Source organism: Macaca fascicularis, chromosome 7 (genome assembly GCF_037993035.2).
Source record: "Macaca fascicularis isolate 582-1 chromosome 7, T2T-MFA8v1.1".
NCBI classification, from domain to species: Eukaryota; Metazoa; Chordata; class Mammalia; order Primates; family Cercopithecidae; genus Macaca; species Macaca fascicularis.
This window is the reverse complement of record NC_088381.1, coordinates 120,647,668-120,666,930: the sequence shown is the minus strand read 5'-3', so window position 1 is coordinate 120,666,930 and position 19,263 is coordinate 120,647,668. Positions and strand designations below refer to the sequence as shown.

The window sequence follows — 19,263 nt, the reverse complement described above, 5'->3', positions numbered from 1 at the left end:
CCAGGCTGGAGTGCAGTGGCGCGATCTCGGCTGACTGCAAGCTCCGCCTTCTGTGTTTACGCCATTCTCCTGCCTCAGCCTCGCGAGTAGCTGGGACTACAGGCGCCCACCCCACACCCAGCTAATTTTTTTTGTTTTTTTAGTAGAGACGGGGTTTCACCGTGTTAGCCGGGATGGTCTCGATCTCCTTACCTCCTGATCCGCCCACCTCAGCCTCCCAAAGTGCTGGGATTACAGGGGTGAGCCACCGTGCCTGGCCTCTTTTAGAACTTTATAAGAAAAAAAATTTTTTTTTTTTTTTTTTTTGAGGTGGAGTCTCGCTCTGTCACCCAGGCTGGAGTGCAGTGGTGTGATCTCGGCTCACTGCAAGCTCCGCCTCCCGCGTTCACGCCATTCTCCTGCCTCAGCCTCCCTAGAAGCTGGGACTACAGGCACCCGCCACCATGCCTGGCTAATTTTTTGTATTTTTAATAAAGACAGGGTTTCACCGTGGTCTCGATCTCCTGACCTTGTGATCTGCCTGCCTCGGCCTCCCAAAGTGCTGGGATTACAGGCGTGAGCCACCGCGCCTGGCAGAAAATTTCATAAATCAATAAAATAAAAATTTAAACTTGTCACAATTGTATAATACTGTTGCAATAACTTTGGAATAACAATACTTTCTGTAAAATGATTCGTACATTAAACACTTCAACTAAAACAGGCTTTAGTCCTGGCTCTGCCTCAAACCAGAATTTTTATCTTGAAACAAAATTTCAATGAATCTTAGTTTATCTGTAAAATAAGATGGTTAATCTTTGAGTCCGTCCAATTTAAAAACTAGGCAACTTGTGCTTACAAAACACAATACACAGCACCATCTAGAGGTGGAAAGGAATACTTTTGTGCATTTTTCGTGTATTAAAAAATGATTTTTTAGCCTTAAAAGCACAATATTAAGTCAATATATTTTATACCTGCAGAAAGTGCCTGGGTAAATGTATGAGAATTGTAATAGGTCTATCACATCGGATAAAACTTTTAGAATGAATGTCATAGTTGTCAGGCCTCTGAACCCAAGCTAAGCCATCATATTCCCTGTGACCTACACATATACACCCAGATGGCCTGAAGCAACTGAAGATCCACAAAAGAAGTGAAAATAGCTTTAACTGATGACATTCCACCATTGTAATTTGTTTCTGCCCCACCCTAACTGGTCAATGTACTTCGTAATCTCCTCTACCCTTAAGAAGGTTCTTTGTAATTCTCCCCACCCTTGAGAATGTACCTTAAGAGATCCGCCCCCTGCCTGCAAAACATTGCTCCTAACTCCACCATCTATCCCCAAACCTGTAAGAACTAATGATAATCCCACCACTCTTTGCTGACTCTCTTTTCGGACTCAGCCCGCCTGCCAGGTGAAATAAACAGCCTTGTTGCTCACACAAAGCTGTTTGGTAGTCTCTTCACATGGACGCGAGTGACATTTGGGGCCAAAGACCCGGGTCAGAGGGACTCCTTCAGGAAACCAGTCCCCTGTCCTCACCCTCACTCCGTGAAGAGATCCTCCAGCCCTCGGGTCCTCAGACCCACCAGCCCAAGGAACATCTCACCAATTTTAAATCGGGTAAGCAGTATTTTCACTCTCTTCTCCAGCCTCTCTCGCTACCCTTCAATCTCCCTCTCTCGCTACCCTTCAATCTCCCTGTCCTTCCAATTCCAGTTCTTTTTCCTCTCTAGTAGAGACAAAGGAGACACATTTTATCCGTGGACCCAAAACTCTGGCACCAGTCACAGACTCAGGAAGACAGTCTTCACCTGGTGTTTAATCACTGCACAGACACCTGCCTAATTATTCACCCACATTCCATTTATTGGTGTCTGATCACCGCAGGGACGCCTGCCTTGGTCATTCACCCACATTCCCTTGGTGGCAAGTCAATTGCGGGGACGTCTGCTTTGGCTGCTCACCCACATTGCAGCCCAGGGCTGCTCCCCACCCCCCTTCTCTGTGTTTCTACCCTTCTCTTTAAACTTGCCTCCTTCACTATGGGCAACCTTCCACCCTTCATTCCTCCTTCTCCCTTAGCCTGTGTTCTCAAGAACTTAAAACCTCTTCAACTCTCGCCTGACCTAAAATCTAAGCGTCTTATTTTCTTCAGCAACACTGCTTGGTCCCAGTACAAACTTGACAATGGTTCTCAATGGCCAGAAACCGACACTTTTGATTTCTCCATCCTACGAGACCTAGATAATTTTTGTCGAAAAATGGGCAAATGGTCTGAGGTGCCTTACGTCCAGGCATTTTTCACACTTCGTTCCCTCCCTAGTCTCTGTTCCCAGTGCAACTCGTCCCAAATCCTCCTTCTTTCCCCCCTGCCTGTCCCTTCAGTCCCAACCCCAAGCTTCGCTTGAGTCTACTAACCCATCTGACCTCTCACCTCCTCCCCAGACTGCTCCTCCTCAGGTCACTCCCCACCAGGCTGAATAAGGCTCCAACTCTTCTTCAACCTCTGCTCCCCCACCCTATAACCCTTCTATTACCTCCCCTCCCTACACCCGGTCTGTTTTACAGTTTCATTCTGCAACTAGCTTTCCCCTACCTCCCCAATAATTTCCTCTTAGAGAGGTGGCCGGAGCTGAAGGCACAGTCAGGGTACATGTGCCTTTTTCTCTCTCAGACCTTTCCCAAATCAGCCAATGTTTAGGCTCTTTCTCATCAGACCCCACTTAAATATATACAGGAATTCTGATATCTAACTCTGTCCTACCTGGAGTGACTAAATGTCTAAACTCTGTTTAACCTGGAGTGACTTAAATGTCATCCTAACTTCTACCCTCTCCCCAGATGACCGGGAAGGAGTTTTTCTCTAGCCCAATCTCACACTGATAACCGCCGGCTTCGTGAGTCAGACCTCCAGGAAGGCATTAGAGCAGTTCCCCGAGAAGATCCCCAATGGAACCATCAGGCAGATTCCCCAGTCATAGCTAGGCAAGATTACATGGTTTCCTGCCTGGTTGAAGGGTTTAAAAAGGCAGCTTACAAAGCTGTTAATTATGACAAACTTAAAGAAACTACCCAAGGTAAAGATGAAAACCCAGTTCATGGCCTGTGTAGCAGCAACCCTTAGACGCTTTACCGCCCTAGACCCAGAGGGGCCAGAAGGCCGCCTTATTTTTTTTTTTTTTTTTTTTTTTTTTTTTTTTTTTGAGACGGAGTCTCGCTGTGTCTCCCAGGCTGGAGTGCAGTGGCGTGATCTCGGCTCACTGCAAGCTCCGCCTCCCGGGTTCACGCCATTCTCCCGCCTCAGCCTCCCAAGTAGCTGAGACTACAGGCGCCCGCCACCACGCCCGGCTAGTTTTTTGTATTTTTAGTAGAGACGGGGTTTCTCCGTGTTAGCCAGAATAGTCTCGATCTCCTGACCTCGTGATCCACCCGCCTCGGCCTCCCAAAGTGCTGGGATTACAGGCTTGAGCCACCGCGCCCGGCCGGCCGCCTTATTCTTAATATGCATTTTATCACCCAGTCAGCTCCTGACATTAGAAAAAAGCTTCAAAAATTGGAATTCAGCCCTCAAACCCCATAACAGGAATTAATCAACCTTGCCTTCAAGGTGTACAAAAATAGAGAGGAGGTAGCCAGACAGCAACACATTTCTGAGTTACAGCTACTTGCCTCCACTGTAAGACAACCCACAACCACGTCTCCAGCATACAAAACTTCAGAACATCCAAGCCACAGCTCCCAGGGGCTCCTTCAAAACATCCTCATGGACCTTGCTTCAAATGCCAAAAGCCTGGCCACTGGACCTCAGAATGCCTGCAGCCTGGGATTCCTCCTAAGCCATGCCCTGTCTGTGCAGGCCCCCACTGGAGGTCGGACTGTCTGACTCACATCGCCACTGCTCCTAAAACCCCTGGAGCCCAAACCCAACGTTCCTTGGCCAACTCCTTCCCAGATCTCCTCGGCTTAGCAGCTGAAGACTGACACGGCCCAATCGCCTCGGAAGCCCCCGGACCATCACGGACACCGAGCTTCAGGTAACTCTTACAGTGAAGGGTAAGTCTGTCTCCTGTTTAATCAATACGGGGGCTACCCACTCCACATTACCTTCTTTTCAAGGGCCTGTTTCCCTGCCCCATAACTGTTGTGGGTATTAATGGCCAAGCTTCAAAACCCCTTAAAACTCACCCACTCTGGTGCCAACTTGGACAACATTCTTTTATGCACCCTTTTTTAGTTATCCTCACCTGCCCAGTTCCCTTATTAGGCTGAGATATGTTAACCAAATTATCTGCTTCCCTGATTATTCCTGGACTACAGCCACATCTCATTGCCACCCTTCTTCCCAACCCAGAGCCTCCTTTGCACCTTTCTCTCGTATTCCCCTACCTTAATCCACAAGTATGGGACACCTCCACTCCCTCCTTGGCAACCGATCACCTGCCCATTACTATCCCATTAAAACCTAATCACCCTTACCCCACTCAACGCCAGTATCCCATCCCACAACAGGCTTTTATCACTCGCCTGCTACAGCATGGGTTTCTAAAAACCTATAAACTCTCCTTACAATTCCCCCATTTTACCTGTCCAAAAACCAGACAAGTATTACAGGTTAGTTCAGGATCTGCACCTTATCAACCAAATTGTTTTGCCTATCCACCCTGTGGTGCCCAACCCATAGACTCTTTTGTCCTCAATACCTTCCTCCACAACTCACTATTCCGTTCTTGATCTTAAAGATGCTTTTTTCACTATTCCCCTACACCCCTCGTTCCAGCCTCTATTTGCTTTTACCTGGACTGACCTTGACACCCATCAGTCCCAGCAGTTTACCTGGGCTGTACTACGACAAGGCTTCAGGTTAGCCCTCATTACTTCAGCCAAGCTCTTTCTCATGATTTACTTTCTTCCCCCCCTCCACTTCTCGCCTTATTCAATATATTGATGACCTTCTACTTTGTAGCCCCTCCTTTGAATCTTCTCAACAAGACACCCTCCTGCTCCTTCAACGTTTATTCTCCAAGGGATGTTGGGTATCCCCCTCCAAAGCTCAAATTTCTTCTCCATCTGTTACCTACCTCGGCATAATTCTTCATAAAAACACACGTGATCTCCCTGCCAATCATGTCCGACTGATCTCTCAAACCCCAGCCTCTTCTACAAAACAACAACTCCTTTCCTTCCTGGGCATGGTTGGATACTTTCGCCTTTGGATACCTGGTTTTGCCATCCTAACAAAACCATTATATAAACTCACAAAAGGAAACCTAGCTGACCCCATAGATCCTAAATCCTTTCCCCACTCCTCTTTCCATTCCTTGAAGACAGCTTTAGAGACTGCGCCCACGCTAGCTCTCCCTGACTCATCCCAGCCCTTTTCATTACACACAGCCAAAGTGCAGGGCTGTGCAGTTGGAATTCTTACACAAGGACTGGGACTGCGCCCTGTAGCCTTTTTGTCCGAACAACTTGACCTTACTGTTTTAGGCTGGCCATCATGTCTCTGTGCAGTGGCCACCGCCACCCTAATACTTTTAGAGGCCCTCAAAATTGCAAACTATGCTCAACTCACTCTCTACAGTTCTCATAACTTCCAAAATCTATTTTCTTCCTCACACCTGACACATATACTTTCTGTTCCCTGGCTTCTTCAGCTGTACTCACTCTTCATTGAGTCTCCCACAGTTACCATTTTTCCTGGCCCGGACTTCAATCCAGCCTCCCACATTATTCCTGATACCACACCTGACCCCCATGACTGTATCTCTCTGATACACCTGGCATTCACTCCATTTCCCCATATTTCCTTCTTTCCTGTTCCTCACCCTGATTACACCTGGTTTATTGATGGCAGTTCCACCAGGTCTAATAGCCACATACCAGCAAAGGCAGGCTATGCTATAGTATCTTCCATGTCTATCATTGAGGCTACCACTCTGCTCCCCTCCACTACCTCTCAGCAAGCTGAACTCATTGCCTTAACTCGAGCCCTCACTCTTGCGAAGAAATTAAGCATCAATATTTACACTGACTCTAAATATGCCTTCCATATCCTGCACCACCATGCTGTTATATGGGCTGAAAGAGGTTTCCTCACTACGCAAGGGTCCTCCATCATTAATGCCTCTTTAATAAAAACTCTTCTCAAGGCCACTTTACTTCCAAAGGAAGCGGGAGTCATACACTACAAGGGCCACCAAAAGGCATCAGATCCCATCGCTCAGGGCAACGCTTATGCTGATAAAGTAGCCAAAGCAGCAGCTAGCATTCCAACTTCTGCCCCTCACGGCCAGTTTTTCTCCTTCTCATCGGTCACTCCCACCTACTCTCCCACTGAAACTTCCACCTATCAGTCTCTTCCCACAGAAGGAAAATGATTATTGGAGCAAGGAAAATATCTCCTTCCGGACTTACAGACCCATTCTATTCTATCATCATTTCATAACCTCTTCCATGTAGGTTACAAGCCACTAGCCCGCCTCTTAGAACCTCTCATTTCCTTTCCATCATGGAAATCTGTCCTCAAGGAAATCACTTCTCAGTGTTCCATCTGCTATTCTACTACCCTCAGGGATCGTTCTGGCCCCCTCCCTTCCCTACACACCAAGCTCGGGGATTTGCCCCTTCCCAGGGCTGGCAAATTGACTTTACTCACATGCCTTGAGTCAGGAAACTAAAATACCTCTTGGTCTGGGTAAACACTTTCACTAGATGGGTAGAGGCCTGTCCCATAGGGTCTGAGAAGGCCACTGTGGTCATTTCTTCCCTTTTGTCAGATATAATTCCTCAGTTTGGCCTTCCCACCTCTATACAGTCTGATAATGGACTGGCCTTTACTAGTCAAATCACCTAAGCAGTTTCTCAGGCTCTTGGTATTCAGTGGAACCTTCATACCCCTTACCGTCTTCAATCTTCAGGAAAGGTAGAACAGACTAATGGTCTTTTAAAGACACACCTCACCAAGCTCAGCCTCCAACTTAAAAAGAATTGGACAGTACTTTTACCTCTTGCCCTTCTCAGAATTAGAGCCTGTTCTCGAGATGCTACAGGGTACAGTCCATGTGAACTTTTATATGGACGTACTTTCTTGCTTGGCCCCAACCTCGTCCCAGACACCAGCCCTCTAGGCAACTATCTTCCAGTCTTCCAGCAGGCTAGCCAGGAAATTCGCCAGGCTGCTAATCTTCTCTTGCCTACTCCAGATTCCTAGCCATATGAAGACACCCTAGCTGGACGATCAGTTCTTGTTAAGAATCTGATCCCTCAAACTCTACAACCTCAATGGACCGGACCCTACTTAGTCATCTCTAGTACCCCAACTGCTGTCCGCCTACAGGACCCTCCCCATTGGGTTCACCGTTCCAGAATAAAGCTGTGTCCATCAGACAGACAGCCCAATATCTCCTCTTCCTCCTGGAAGTCACAAGTACTCTCCCCTACTTCCCTTAAACTCACTCGCATTTCTGAAGAACAATAATAAACCTTATGAGCCTAATACATACCTTCATTCTATTAGGTCTATTCGTCCTTACCCTACTCTTTGCAACAGGGCTTTACACAGTCACCCCACTACTTGGACTGTGTCCCCAAAATTTGTTATCCCTACTATATTCTGTCTAGTCATGCTCCTATTCACCATTCTCAACTACTCATAAATGACCTGCTCTTGTTTATGCTGCCGGTTTACACTGTTTCTCCAAGACATCACCGCTGATATCTCCTGGTGGTATTCCCAAACCACCACTCTTGACTCCCTCTTGGAGTGGATAGATGATCTTTGCTGACAGGGCACCCTCTAATACTTCCACCCTGATGAAGTCCTATTCTTTACTTTTATACTCACTCTTATTCTCATTCCCATTCTTATGCCACTCTACCTCTCCCTAGTTACTTCCAGCATACTATCAATCTCACCCACTCTCTCCTCACTGCCTCCAATCCTTCTCTAGCATAGAATTGTTGGCTATATGTTTCCCTTTCTTCCTGCTCTTACACAGCCATCCCTGCTCTACAGGCCAACTGGGCTACTCTCCCATCTCCCCTGCACCTCAGAACCTCTAATAGCCCTCATCTTTACCCACCTGAGGAACTTCTTTACTTTCTAGACAGATTTGGTGAGAACACCCCAGGCATTTCACACCAACAAGCTGCCACACTTCGCATCTACCTACGGCACCTTTCTCCTTTAGTCAATTCCACCCCCCCAATATTTGGACCCCTAACCACACAAACAACTATCCCTGTTGCCGTTCCTTTATGCATCTCCTGACAACAGCCTACTGGAATTCCTTTAGGCAACCTTCTATTGTCCAAATGTTCCTTTGCTCTTTATCTCCAGAACCCAGTCACATATATTACCGAACAGATGGGAGCATTCCAACTTCACATTACTGATATGCCCTCTATCATTACTGACAAACTAAAAAACATTGGCAGTCACTACTGGTTAGGAGGACACCTACCCTGCATCTCACTCCATCCTTGGCAACCCTCCCCCTGCTCGTCTGAATCTCCTCCTGGCCCCTCCTCTTGCTTGCTTATCCCCAGCCCCATGAATAGCAGTGCAAGGTTATTTGTAGACACTATGCGCTTTCTCATACACCATGAGAACTGAACCTCTCCCTCTGCGCAGTTGCACCATCCATCCCCATTACAACCTCTAATGGCTGCTGCCCTTGCTGGAGCTCTAGGATTTTGGGTACAGGACTCCTCTTTCAATACACCTTCTCACTTTACATTTCCAGTTCTGCCTGACACAAGGTCTCTTCTTTTTATGTGTCTCTTCCACCTACATGTACCTACCTGCCAACTGGATGGGCACATGTACTCTAGTCTTCCTTACCCCCAGAATCCAGTTTGCAGATGGGAACAAACAACTGCCTGTCCCCCTCAAGACACCAACACGACAAAAAGAGTCATCCCACTAATCCCTTTACTTGTGGGTCTAGGACTTTCTGCCTCCACTGTTGCACTTGGAAGTGGAATAGCAGGCATCTCAACCTCTGTCACAACATTCCGCAGCCTCTCTAATGACTTCTGTGCTAGCGTTACAGATACATCACAAACTTTAACTGTCCTCCAAGCCCAGGTTGACTCTTTAGCTGCAGTTGTCCTCCAGAACCGCTGAGGCCTCGATTTACTCACTGCTGAAAAAGGAGGACTCTGTATATTTTTAAATGAAGAGTGTTGTTTTTACCTAAATCAATCTGGTCTGGTAAATGACAACATAAAAAAAACTCAAGGATAGAGCCCAAAAACTCACCAACCAAGCAAACAATAACGTTGAACCCCCTTGGACACTCTCTAATTGGACGTCCTGGGTACTCCCAATTCTTAGTCCTTGAATACCTATTTTTCTCTTTCTTTTATTTGGACCTTGTGTCTTTCGTTTAGTTTCTCAATTCATACAAAACCGCATCCAGGCCATCACCAATAATTCTATATGACAAATGCTCCTTCTAACAACCCCACAATATCACCCCTTACCTGAAAATCTTTCTTCAGTTGAACCTCTCCCACTGTAGGTTCCGACGCCACCCCAATCCCGCTCGAAGCAGCCCTGAGAAACATCGCCCATGATCTCACCATACCACCCCAAAATTTTTCGCCACTCCAACACTTCACCACCATTTTGTTTTGCTTTTTTTTTTTTTTTTTTTTTTGAGACGGAGTCTCGCTGTGTCGCCCAGGCTGGAGTGGCCGGATCTCAGCTCACTGCAAGCTCTGCCTCCCGGGTTTTTACGCCATTCTCCTGCCTTAGCCTCCCGAGTAGCCGGGACTACAGGCGCCCGCCACCTCGCCCGGCTAGTTTTTTGTATTTTTTAGTAGAGACGGGGTTTCACCGTGTTAGCCAGGATGGTCTCGAACTCCTGACCTCGTGATCCGCCCGTCTCGCCCTCCCAAAGTGCTGGGATTACAGGCTTGAGCCACCGCGCCCGGCCTAGCTTTTCTTATTAATATAAGAAGACAGGAATGTCAGGCCTCTGAGCCCAAGCTAAGCCATCATATTCCCTGTGACCTGCACTTATACATCCAGATATCCTGAAGTAACTGAAGATCCACAAAAGAAGTGAAAATAGCCTTAACTGATAACATTCCACCATTGTGATTTGTTTCTGCCCCACCCTAACTGATCAATATACTTTGTAATCTCCCCCACCCTTAAGAAGGTTCTTTGTAATCTCCCCCACCCTTAAGTAGGTTCTTTGTAATTCTCCCCACCTTTGAGAATGTACTTTGTGAGATCCACCCTCTGCCTGCAAAACATTGCTCCTAACTCCACCGCCTATCCCAAAACCTATAAGAACTAATGATAATCCCACCACCCTTTGCTCTCTTTTCGGACTTGGCCAGGCTGCCAGGTGAAATAAACAGCCTTGTTTCTCACACAAAGCCGGTTTGGTGGTCTCTTCACACGGACGCACGTGACAATAGTAGTTGTAAGAATTCTTAGCTCCTATATGAATCTAGGTCATGTTCTTTCCCCTATCATGACTTTTTCTTTTTTCTTTTTTTTTTTTTTGTGACAGAGTTTCACTTTTTTTTTTTTTTTTTGAGATGGAGTCTCGCTGTGTCGTCCAGGCTGGAGTGCAGTGGCACAATCTTGGCTCACTGCAAGCTCTGCCTCCTGGGTTCATGCCATTCTCCTGTGTCAGCCTCTCAAGTAGCTGAGACCACAGGCACCCGCCACCACGCCCGGCTAAGTTTTTGTATTTTTAGTAGAGACAGGGTTTCACCATGTTAGCCAGGATGGTCTTGATCTCCTGACCTCATGATCCGCCCACCTTGGCCTCCCAAAGTGTTAGGATTACAGGCGTGAGCCACCACACCTGGCCTTGAGACAGAGTTTCACTCTTGTTGCCCAGGCTGGAGTGCAATGGTGTGGTCTCGGCTCACTGCAACCTCTGCCTCCCGGGTACAAGTGATTCTCCTACAGGTGCCTGTCACCATGCCCAACTAATTTTTGTATTTTTAGTAGAGACAGGATTTCACCATGTTGGCCAAGCTGGTCTCGAACTCCTGACCTCAGGTGATCCACCCGTCTTGGCCTCCCAAAGTGCTGGGATTACAGGTATGAGCCACTGTGCCCAGCCTATCATGACGTTTTAGGGGATCAACTACTCTTTTTGGCATTCCTTAAGAAAATCAGTAACACTCTCTTTTAAGTCTGATACTAAGGATCAAAAATGTCTACCTAATACTGTGATATGTTGTATACACGATATATACTGAGTAAACTGGATGCATTCTTTACCCTGGGGGCTTTGTGGACTTGCTGAAACTATGGTCACAAAAACAGTTCCTCCATGGTTAGATACACAATGCCATTCCAGTCTTCAACTTCAGGGAAGGAATCCCTAAATGGAAATGTGGCTAGCAACAGAAAATTCCAATGGTGGCACCCTGAATCTACTGGGACTTGAAGAAAAACGTAATCTCTGCAGAAGTGTGACCTCTATAGCAAACGTCTGGTCATTGTTCACATCTGGATTATCACCACAGCTTTTTTTCTACACCAGTGTTAGTGACAGCTTCCTCCTTATCACCACTTTTGGAACTGTGCTATTTTATTTTATATTTATTTATTTAGAAACGGAGTCACACTTTGTCACCCCAGCTAGAGTGCAATGGCCGATCTCAGCTCATTGCAACCTCCGCCTCCCAGGGAACTGTGCTATTTTAACTTGTAGTTTCCAAATTGTTCTGAGGGTGTTCTTCAGCTTCACCATGTTTTGGCTTCCAATTAAATTGTAAACTCACCAAGTGAAACTGCATCTTCTAACTGTCCTGGCTCCGCTGCCCACCACGCCCCCAGGTGTGCCATAATGTGAACACATATGTGGACTAGGTGGCATTGCCTTGCTAGGAATTATGAAATACAACTCTTCGCCAACACGAAGGTGAATGTACAAGGTTAAACGGAGTTCAGGCAAATAAACAATCAATATTTGTTGTGACAAAGTTCATGAACAGTGCTGCCTCAGATCTAAGTTTACCCTTGAGTGGTATAACTTAGATTTAAAAGAAAAACACCAAAATCCTTTCTGAATCTTCCTCCAATTTGCATGATCTCCAATTTCTAATTCATATTTTGGGGATAGATTCTCTCTGGGAAATTGCATAATAACTTCTTTTTAAACAGGGAAAAGTAAAAAGAACTATAATTTTTTAATCTAAGTTTTTATTTTGAAAAATTTCAAACACCCTTAAAAGTTGGGAGAATAGAATAATGAGCACTCATAAACCCACCACCTTCATCTGGCTATTAGTAACAGTCTTCTTCATCTATTTTGATTTCTGAACCCATTGAAAGTCACAGATATCATGACACTTTTCCCCTAAATATTCCCTCAAGCATCATTTAAGAACAAGGATATTCTCCCTCATAACCCCAGTGTCATTATCAAACCTAAGAAAATCAACAGTAATGTCCTACCTCTTATCCAGCTTAAATCGAAATGTCTGTAATTGTTCCAGTGATGTTCTTTACAGCTCTATTTATGTATTATTTTATTTATGAGAGTGTCATTCTGTTACCCAGTTTTGAGTGCAGTGGCATGATCACAACTCACTGCAGTCTTGACCTCCTGGGCTCGATTGATCCTCCTGCCTCAGCCTCCTAAGCAGCTGGGATCACTTCTATGATAATTAGACCTTAGCTGCCTAAAGCAACCTGTTGCAGGATAACAATTAAAACTCATGCCAATTTTGCATCTGTTCAATATGTCTTGCTTTAATATTTAAAATGATTTTCAATTTAACGTCAAGGAGGAAGAGTTTCCCATTTGTCTTGTTTGGTCACAGGGTGTATCAGATTCGGACACTTAAATACATGGAGCCAATACCAAATATCAGATTTAGCATCCAGGCAATTTCTTTTTTCTTTTTCAGGTCACAAGCTTTTGAGAACCCAGATTCAAATAAAGAAATAGATATGGCCGGGTGTGGTGGCTCACGCCTGTAATCCCAGCACTTTGGGAGGCCGTGGTGGGCAGATCACGAGGTTGGGAGATCGAGACCATCCTGGCCAACATGGTGAAATCCCATCTCTACTAAAAATACAAAAAAAAAAAAAAATTAGCCGGGCATGATGGCGGGCACCTGTAGTCCCAGCTACTTGGAAGGCTGAGGCAGGAGAATGGCGTGAACCTGGGAGGCAGAGCTTACAATGAGCCAAGATCTTGCCACTGCACTCCAGCCTGGGCGACAGAGTGAGACGCCATCTCAAAAAAGAAAAAAAAAAAAAAAAAAGAAAGAAAGAAAGAAAGAAAGAAAGAAAGAAAGAAAGAAAGAAAGAAATATAAACAGCAATAATATTTTAATCTTGTGAGTTATGATAGGCTAATCCCTAACAAGATATACACAGATTTATTGCAATAAAGGTGATAAAGCAATTTCAGCCTAATTTTGGTATATTTCTTGACAAGTATTATCTGGTGGGAAGGTAAGTCATTTATGTCATTTGCTGGTCTAAAGTTTCTCTGATTTTTTTGTCAGTCCCTTTTAGAATCTAGGAGACATATTTGTCAAAGAACTGTTAGGAAAGAAAGATGTCTAATAATGATTTTTACCATGACTACTCTAATTTCGATGACATGTAAATGAAGAGTCTCAAATAACTTCTAGTTTCTATGATAAATATTAATTATAGCAATCTTGTACAGAAATGTATAGTACTGCCTTTCATGTGTTAGCTGGATTTGCTAAATAAGCCAGCTTTGTAAGTCACCACCTGCATTTAACATAAGCAGTGAAGTCATTTGCCTTATTCAGATTTTTATTTTTTTGTGTGATACATTTTCCATTCTTTATGAGGGAAAATAATCTAAACCTGAATTCAAAGAAACCGTCATTTTCTTCTGCTAAGCCAGCATACATCTATCCAAACGAGCAATTTTCAGTCATTTTTGTGTGTGTCACTAGTTTGTATTAAATGGTTAGTATTGATCAGACTGAAAGTTTTTACCTTTATCTTTTAAATCATCCACTTTACATACTGAGAAAATAAAAAGGCAAACTCTTTGGGGTGAAGTATTTTCAGGAAGGATGCAGGTTGACAAGTGCATTCAGAGTGTGCTGAAGCCTCGCCATTACTGCAGTTTTGCCTATCAGAAATTTGACCTTGGCCGGGGCGTGGTGGCTCATGTCTGTAATCCCAGCACTTTGGGAGGACGAGGAGGGCAGATCATGAGGTCAGGAGATCGAGACCATCCTGGCTAACATGGCAAAACCCCGTCTCTACTAAAAATACAAAAAATTAGCCGGGCGTGGCGGTGGGCACCTGTAGTCTCAGCTACTCGGGAGGCTGAGGCAGGAGAATGGCGTGAACCTGGGAGGCAGAGCTTACAGTGAGCCAAGATCGTGCCACTGCACTCCAGCCTGGGTGACACAGCGAGACTGTCTCAAAAAAGAAAAAAAGAAAAAAGAAATTTGACCTAATTATGCAGATATACATATCTTTTTGCCAGTCAATGCTGTGCTCACTAAAACAACCTTAAGATTTTATCACCGGCAATAAAGTATTTTCAAATTAACATGTCTTCAGAAATATTTTAAATGTAGAGAACAAAGGCCAATAAAATAATGAGTTTCAGGCCAGGTGTGTTGGCTCACGCCTATAATCCCAGCACTTTGGGAGGCTGAGGCAGGCAGATCACCTGAGGTCAGGAGTTCAAGACCAGCCTGGCCAATATGGTGAAACCCCATCTCTACTAAAAATACAAAAATTAGCCCAGTGTGCTGACGGGTGCCTGTAATCCCAGCTACTCAGGAGGCTAAGGCAGAATTGCTTGAATCCAGGAGGCGGAGGTTGCAGTGAGCAACCTCACACCACTGCATTCCAGCCTGGGCAACAGAGAGAGACTCCATCTCAGAAAGAACAAATTTCATTAATAATCATACATTGTACCCAACACACAAAAAAACTACAGTATTTTGCTTTTAATAGACCAGAATTTAAATCTCATAAGAACAAGGGTTTTTGTCTATTTGGATCACTGCTAAATCCACAGTGCTAGCATGTAGTAGGCATTCAATAAATTAAAGTAAATTCAATAAAATTCAATTAAAAAAATTCACTGAATGGATATGTTAAATGTTTCAACTCTTGAGACAGCTATTAGGCGCTGAGAAGGCAATGACCACGAGCAGACCACTTGATCTAGCAGTGCCACAAAGTGGGTGCTTTCTGATCCACAGAGTGATCACCTGAAGCACCCCCAGCAATCAGGCAGAAGCAGCACATGTGAAACTGAACCCAAGGGCGCGTGAAGGCACAGACCAAAAAAGCAGGGGGCTTCCACCCTCAGCCTGCATACTCTGCCACACTACCTCTCCCCTTTCAGCCTTCACCCACAGGCCTATGGGGGAGCTCCAGATGACATGGGCTGAGGCTAGAAAAAATCCATACCTACTAGGAGGAGGGATCTGTCTTATCAGATATTAAGAATACTGCATGTTCTCACTTCTAAGTGGGAACTAAATGACGAGAACAGATGGACACAGAGAGGGGAACAACACACACCAGGGCTTCCTTGAGAGTGGCGGATGGGAGGAGGGAAAGGGTCAGAAAAAATAACTAATTGGGTGCTAGGTTTAGTACCTGGATGATGAAATAATCTGTATAACAAATCCCTGTGACACGAGTTTACCTACATAACAAACTGCACATGTACCTCTGAACCTAAAAGTTAGAAAAATATAATAATGTTTTAAAAGTATTGTTTACATGTTGAAATAATATTGAATTACTTTCAAGTCTTAATAACTATGACGGCCGGGCGCGGTGGCTCAAGCCTGTAATCCCAGCACTTTGGGAGGCCGAGACGGGCGGATCACGAGGTCAGGAGATCGAGACCATCCTGGCTAACACAGTGAAACCCCGTCTCTACTAAAAAATACAAAAAAAAAAAAAAAAACTAGCCGGGCGAGGTGGCGGGCGCCTGTAGTCCCAGCTACTCGGGAGGCTGAGGCAGGAGAATGGCGTAAACCCGGGAGGCGGAGCTTGCAGTGAGCCGAGATCCGGCCACTGCGCTCCAGCCTGGGCAACGGAGCAAGACTCTGTCTCAAAAAAAAAAAAAAACAAAAAAAAAACAAACTATGACTACTTTCTGGTATAAGGATAGATAATAGACCAACAGAGCCAAACAGAGAAACAGGCTTATATTTACATAGCTATCCGATATATGACAGATGGCATTATTGATCAGTGTGGAAAAGATGGATTAATCAATAATTCTATTGGGACAATGGCATATCCGTATTGGGATACATTTAGATCTACACCTCACACTTAAATACAAATTAATCCCAGGGAAACTAAGGCTATAACTATGAAAAAAAAAAAACTTTCAAACTCTTAGAAAGACACATGCCACAGTGAAACTTGAAGACATTCTGCTAAAAGAAGCCAGTCACAAAAGGAGAAATACTGTATGATTCCACTCATACATGGTACCCATAGTCAAACTCATAGAGACAGCAAGTAGAATGGTGCCAGGGGCCTGGGTTTTGGAGAAAATGGGGAGCTACTGCTTCCTGGGTATAGAGTTGCAGTTGGGGGATGATGAAAACTCTACAGGTGAATGGTGGTGATGGTTGCACAACACAGTGAGTGTACTTAAGGCTACTGAAGTGCACGATTTAACATGGTTAAAATGATAAAATCTGTTTTGTATATTTTACCACAGTTTTTTAAAAAAACTCTTAGAAGACAATGTTACACTCAGTAATGGTACATTGTTATATAGACAGCATCTCCCACTGATAACTAAAAATACTTAATAGGCATTAAAAATATTCTTTAAAACATAAAATCACTCACCGGAGGGTAAAATCACAGGCCAATATCTAAGTAGAAGTGGGAACTCAGAGCAGATTGCAAGAGAAGATGTTTTGGTGCTTAGAGGCTTAGGGAGAATGAGAACCTGCTCCTAAGAAATTGTAACTAAAACCCGAGCCTCACCTGGGTATTCTGCCCAAATTCACATCAGCTGATGATTCCCGAAGCCCACGGCTACAGCGTTAAAGTGGTCCTGTCCTGGGTTAGTAGAACTCTAAGCATCTGGTAGAAGTAAGTATAAATACACTTTGAAGGGACCCACCTTCACCTGAGGCCTCACAAAATCCCCCACAAATGATTTTCTAGGGATAACAACAGCTTACAGTTAAAACACAACAAAAACCAACCACACAAGAAACAAAGCACATGAGGAAGAATCAGCAGAAACAAAACAGCAGAAAAGGACTCACAGAGATTATTAACAGAAGGAACAGTCTAGAGAGTCCAAGATGCAAAAAGGAAGTAGCAAATATGTTAGTAATATATAAATGAATGTTGACTATATAAAATAAAAACAATGATTTATGGTGTAAAATTGGAAAAGACAGAAATAAAATACATTGCAACAATAATATAGATCAGGAGGAAGGTAAAAGGAGTTAAAGTGTTCTAAGGTTCTTAGACCAAAGGTGAAAAGTATTGCTTAGCTACAGACTTGGATAAGTTAATACGCATGTTGAAATTTCTAGTAACCACTAAAGAATAGAAACAGTGTGCTTATAAACTCCAAAGGGGAAAACATGTAATGATTATTCCAGAAACCTCAATCAATTCAAAATAATTCAATAAAGAAGGGAAAAAGAAATTGAACAAATAAAAATCATGGATGGCTAAGCAAATTTTATCAAATATTCAAGAAATAAATAATTCCTAATGTTTCAAGGGATAGCATAACATGTGAGTGCAAAACTTCCAAGAAAAAGAGAAAAGATAATTATCTACCAATCTCATTCGCAAACATAGATGTTAAAATCCTAAGCAAAATAATTGCACATCAAATCAAGCAATGTATAAAAAAAGGAAAACGAGGTAACCAAGTTGGGTTTATTTTACGAAGCACAGATTGGTTTCACATTTTTATAAAAACAATGTAATTCACTGCATTAACAGATTGAAGTGAAAAATCATACAATTAATAAATACAGATAAGAGCATTTGATAAAATTCAATATCTGTGACTTCAAAAAATCTTAGCTTAAAAAGAAATACAATTTTTTTTTCTTTTGAGACAGGGTCTTTCTCTGTCACCCAGGTTGGAATACAGGGGCACGCTCTTGGCTCACTGCAGCCTGTCTGCCAGGCTCAAGGAATCCTCCCACCTCAATCTCCTGAGTAGGGGGGACTACAGGAGCAGGCCACCACACCTGGTTAATTTTTTTTTTTTTTTGTAGAGACAGGTTTGCCATGTGGCCCCAGCTGATCTTGAACTCCTGAGCTCAAGCAATTCATAGTTGGGATTATAGGCACCCGCCACCACGCCTGGCTAATTTTTGTATTTTTAGTACAGACAGGGTTTCGCCATGTTGGCCAGGCTCATCTCGAACTCTTGACCTCAGGTGATCCATCTGCCTGGGCCTCCCAAGTGCTGGGATTACAGGCGTGAGCCACCATGCCCAGCCAATATATTTTTTAAAGCCAATTCTTCTCAAATTGATCTATAGATTCAATGTAATTTCAATCAAAATCCAAAGTTTTTGTTTTGTTTTTGTGAAAGTTGTCAAACTCTAACATTTATATATAAGATCCAGAAACACACTTCTAAAGATGAACAAGATAGGGAGATTTACCTTACTAGATTACCTTACTAAAAGGCTATAATGGCTGAGGAGGGCAGATCACGTGGTCAGGAGTTTGAGACCAGCCTGGCCAATATGGGGAAACCCTGTCTCTACTAAAAATACAAAACTTAGATTGGCGTGGTGGTGCACACCTGTAGTCCAGCTACTCGGGAGGCTGAGGCAGGAGAATGGCGTAAACCCGGGAGGCGGAGCTTGCAGTGAGCTGAGATCTGGCCACTGCACTCCAACCTGGGCGACAGAGCGAGACTCCGTCTCAAAAAAAAAAAAAACTTTTAGAAAACATATTGAAAAATATTTGATGGATTCGGAGTAAGAAAAGATTTATTTAAAAAGATCCAAAATATGTACATTTAAAAAAAATGATAGCCCAAACAGTCTTGAAAAAGAAGACCAAAGTTGGAGGACCCACACATTCCAATTTCAAATGTGTATAAAAAGAAATGTATATTTTTTGGCCTTTGTCTCCAGTTTATGCTAATGAGATGACTTAGAGTGGAACCCCCAGATAACCTCAGGATGGGGCTAGCCACCAGAAAGACCATACGATTATATTATTAGAAGGATGAAATTCAGCTCTAAACACCAACCTCAAGGAAATGGGGGAGTATTAGAGGGGGTACTGGAGATCAGGCCTT

The 19,263-nt window shown here is 44.0% G+C and overlaps 1 protein-coding gene across 4 annotated transcripts; it reads left to right on the top strand.

The window, feature by feature from the left end:
- Positions 1–955: 955 nt before the first annotated feature.
- On the top strand, positions 956–13,383 carry LOC135971981 (uncharacterized). 4 transcript variants are annotated; one of them, XR_012415806.1, is made up of 3 exons: positions 1,090–1,609; positions 3,846–4,023; positions 9,514–9,978. XR_012415806.1 is itself a non-coding variant. In XM_065548814.1 (2 exons), exon 2 carries the CDS (start codon positions 5,179–5,181, stop codon positions 6,364–6,366), a length of 1,188 nt encoding a protein of 395 aa, XP_065404886.1. In that variant the 5' UTR covers positions 956–1,609; positions 3,846–5,178; the 3' UTR covers positions 6,367–6,946. The 4 variants fall into 4 exon arrangements, 1 of the variants encoding a protein (XP_065404886.1); XR_010588483.1 differs by lacking the exon at positions 9,514–9,978 and adding an exon at positions 12,881–13,383 and having other exon boundaries at positions 1,257–1,609; positions 3,846–4,042; XR_010588484.1 differs by lacking the exon at positions 9,514–9,978 and adding an exon at positions 12,881–13,383 and having other exon boundaries at positions 1,261–1,609.
- The last annotated feature ends 5,880 nt before the right edge of the window (positions 13,384–19,263 follow it).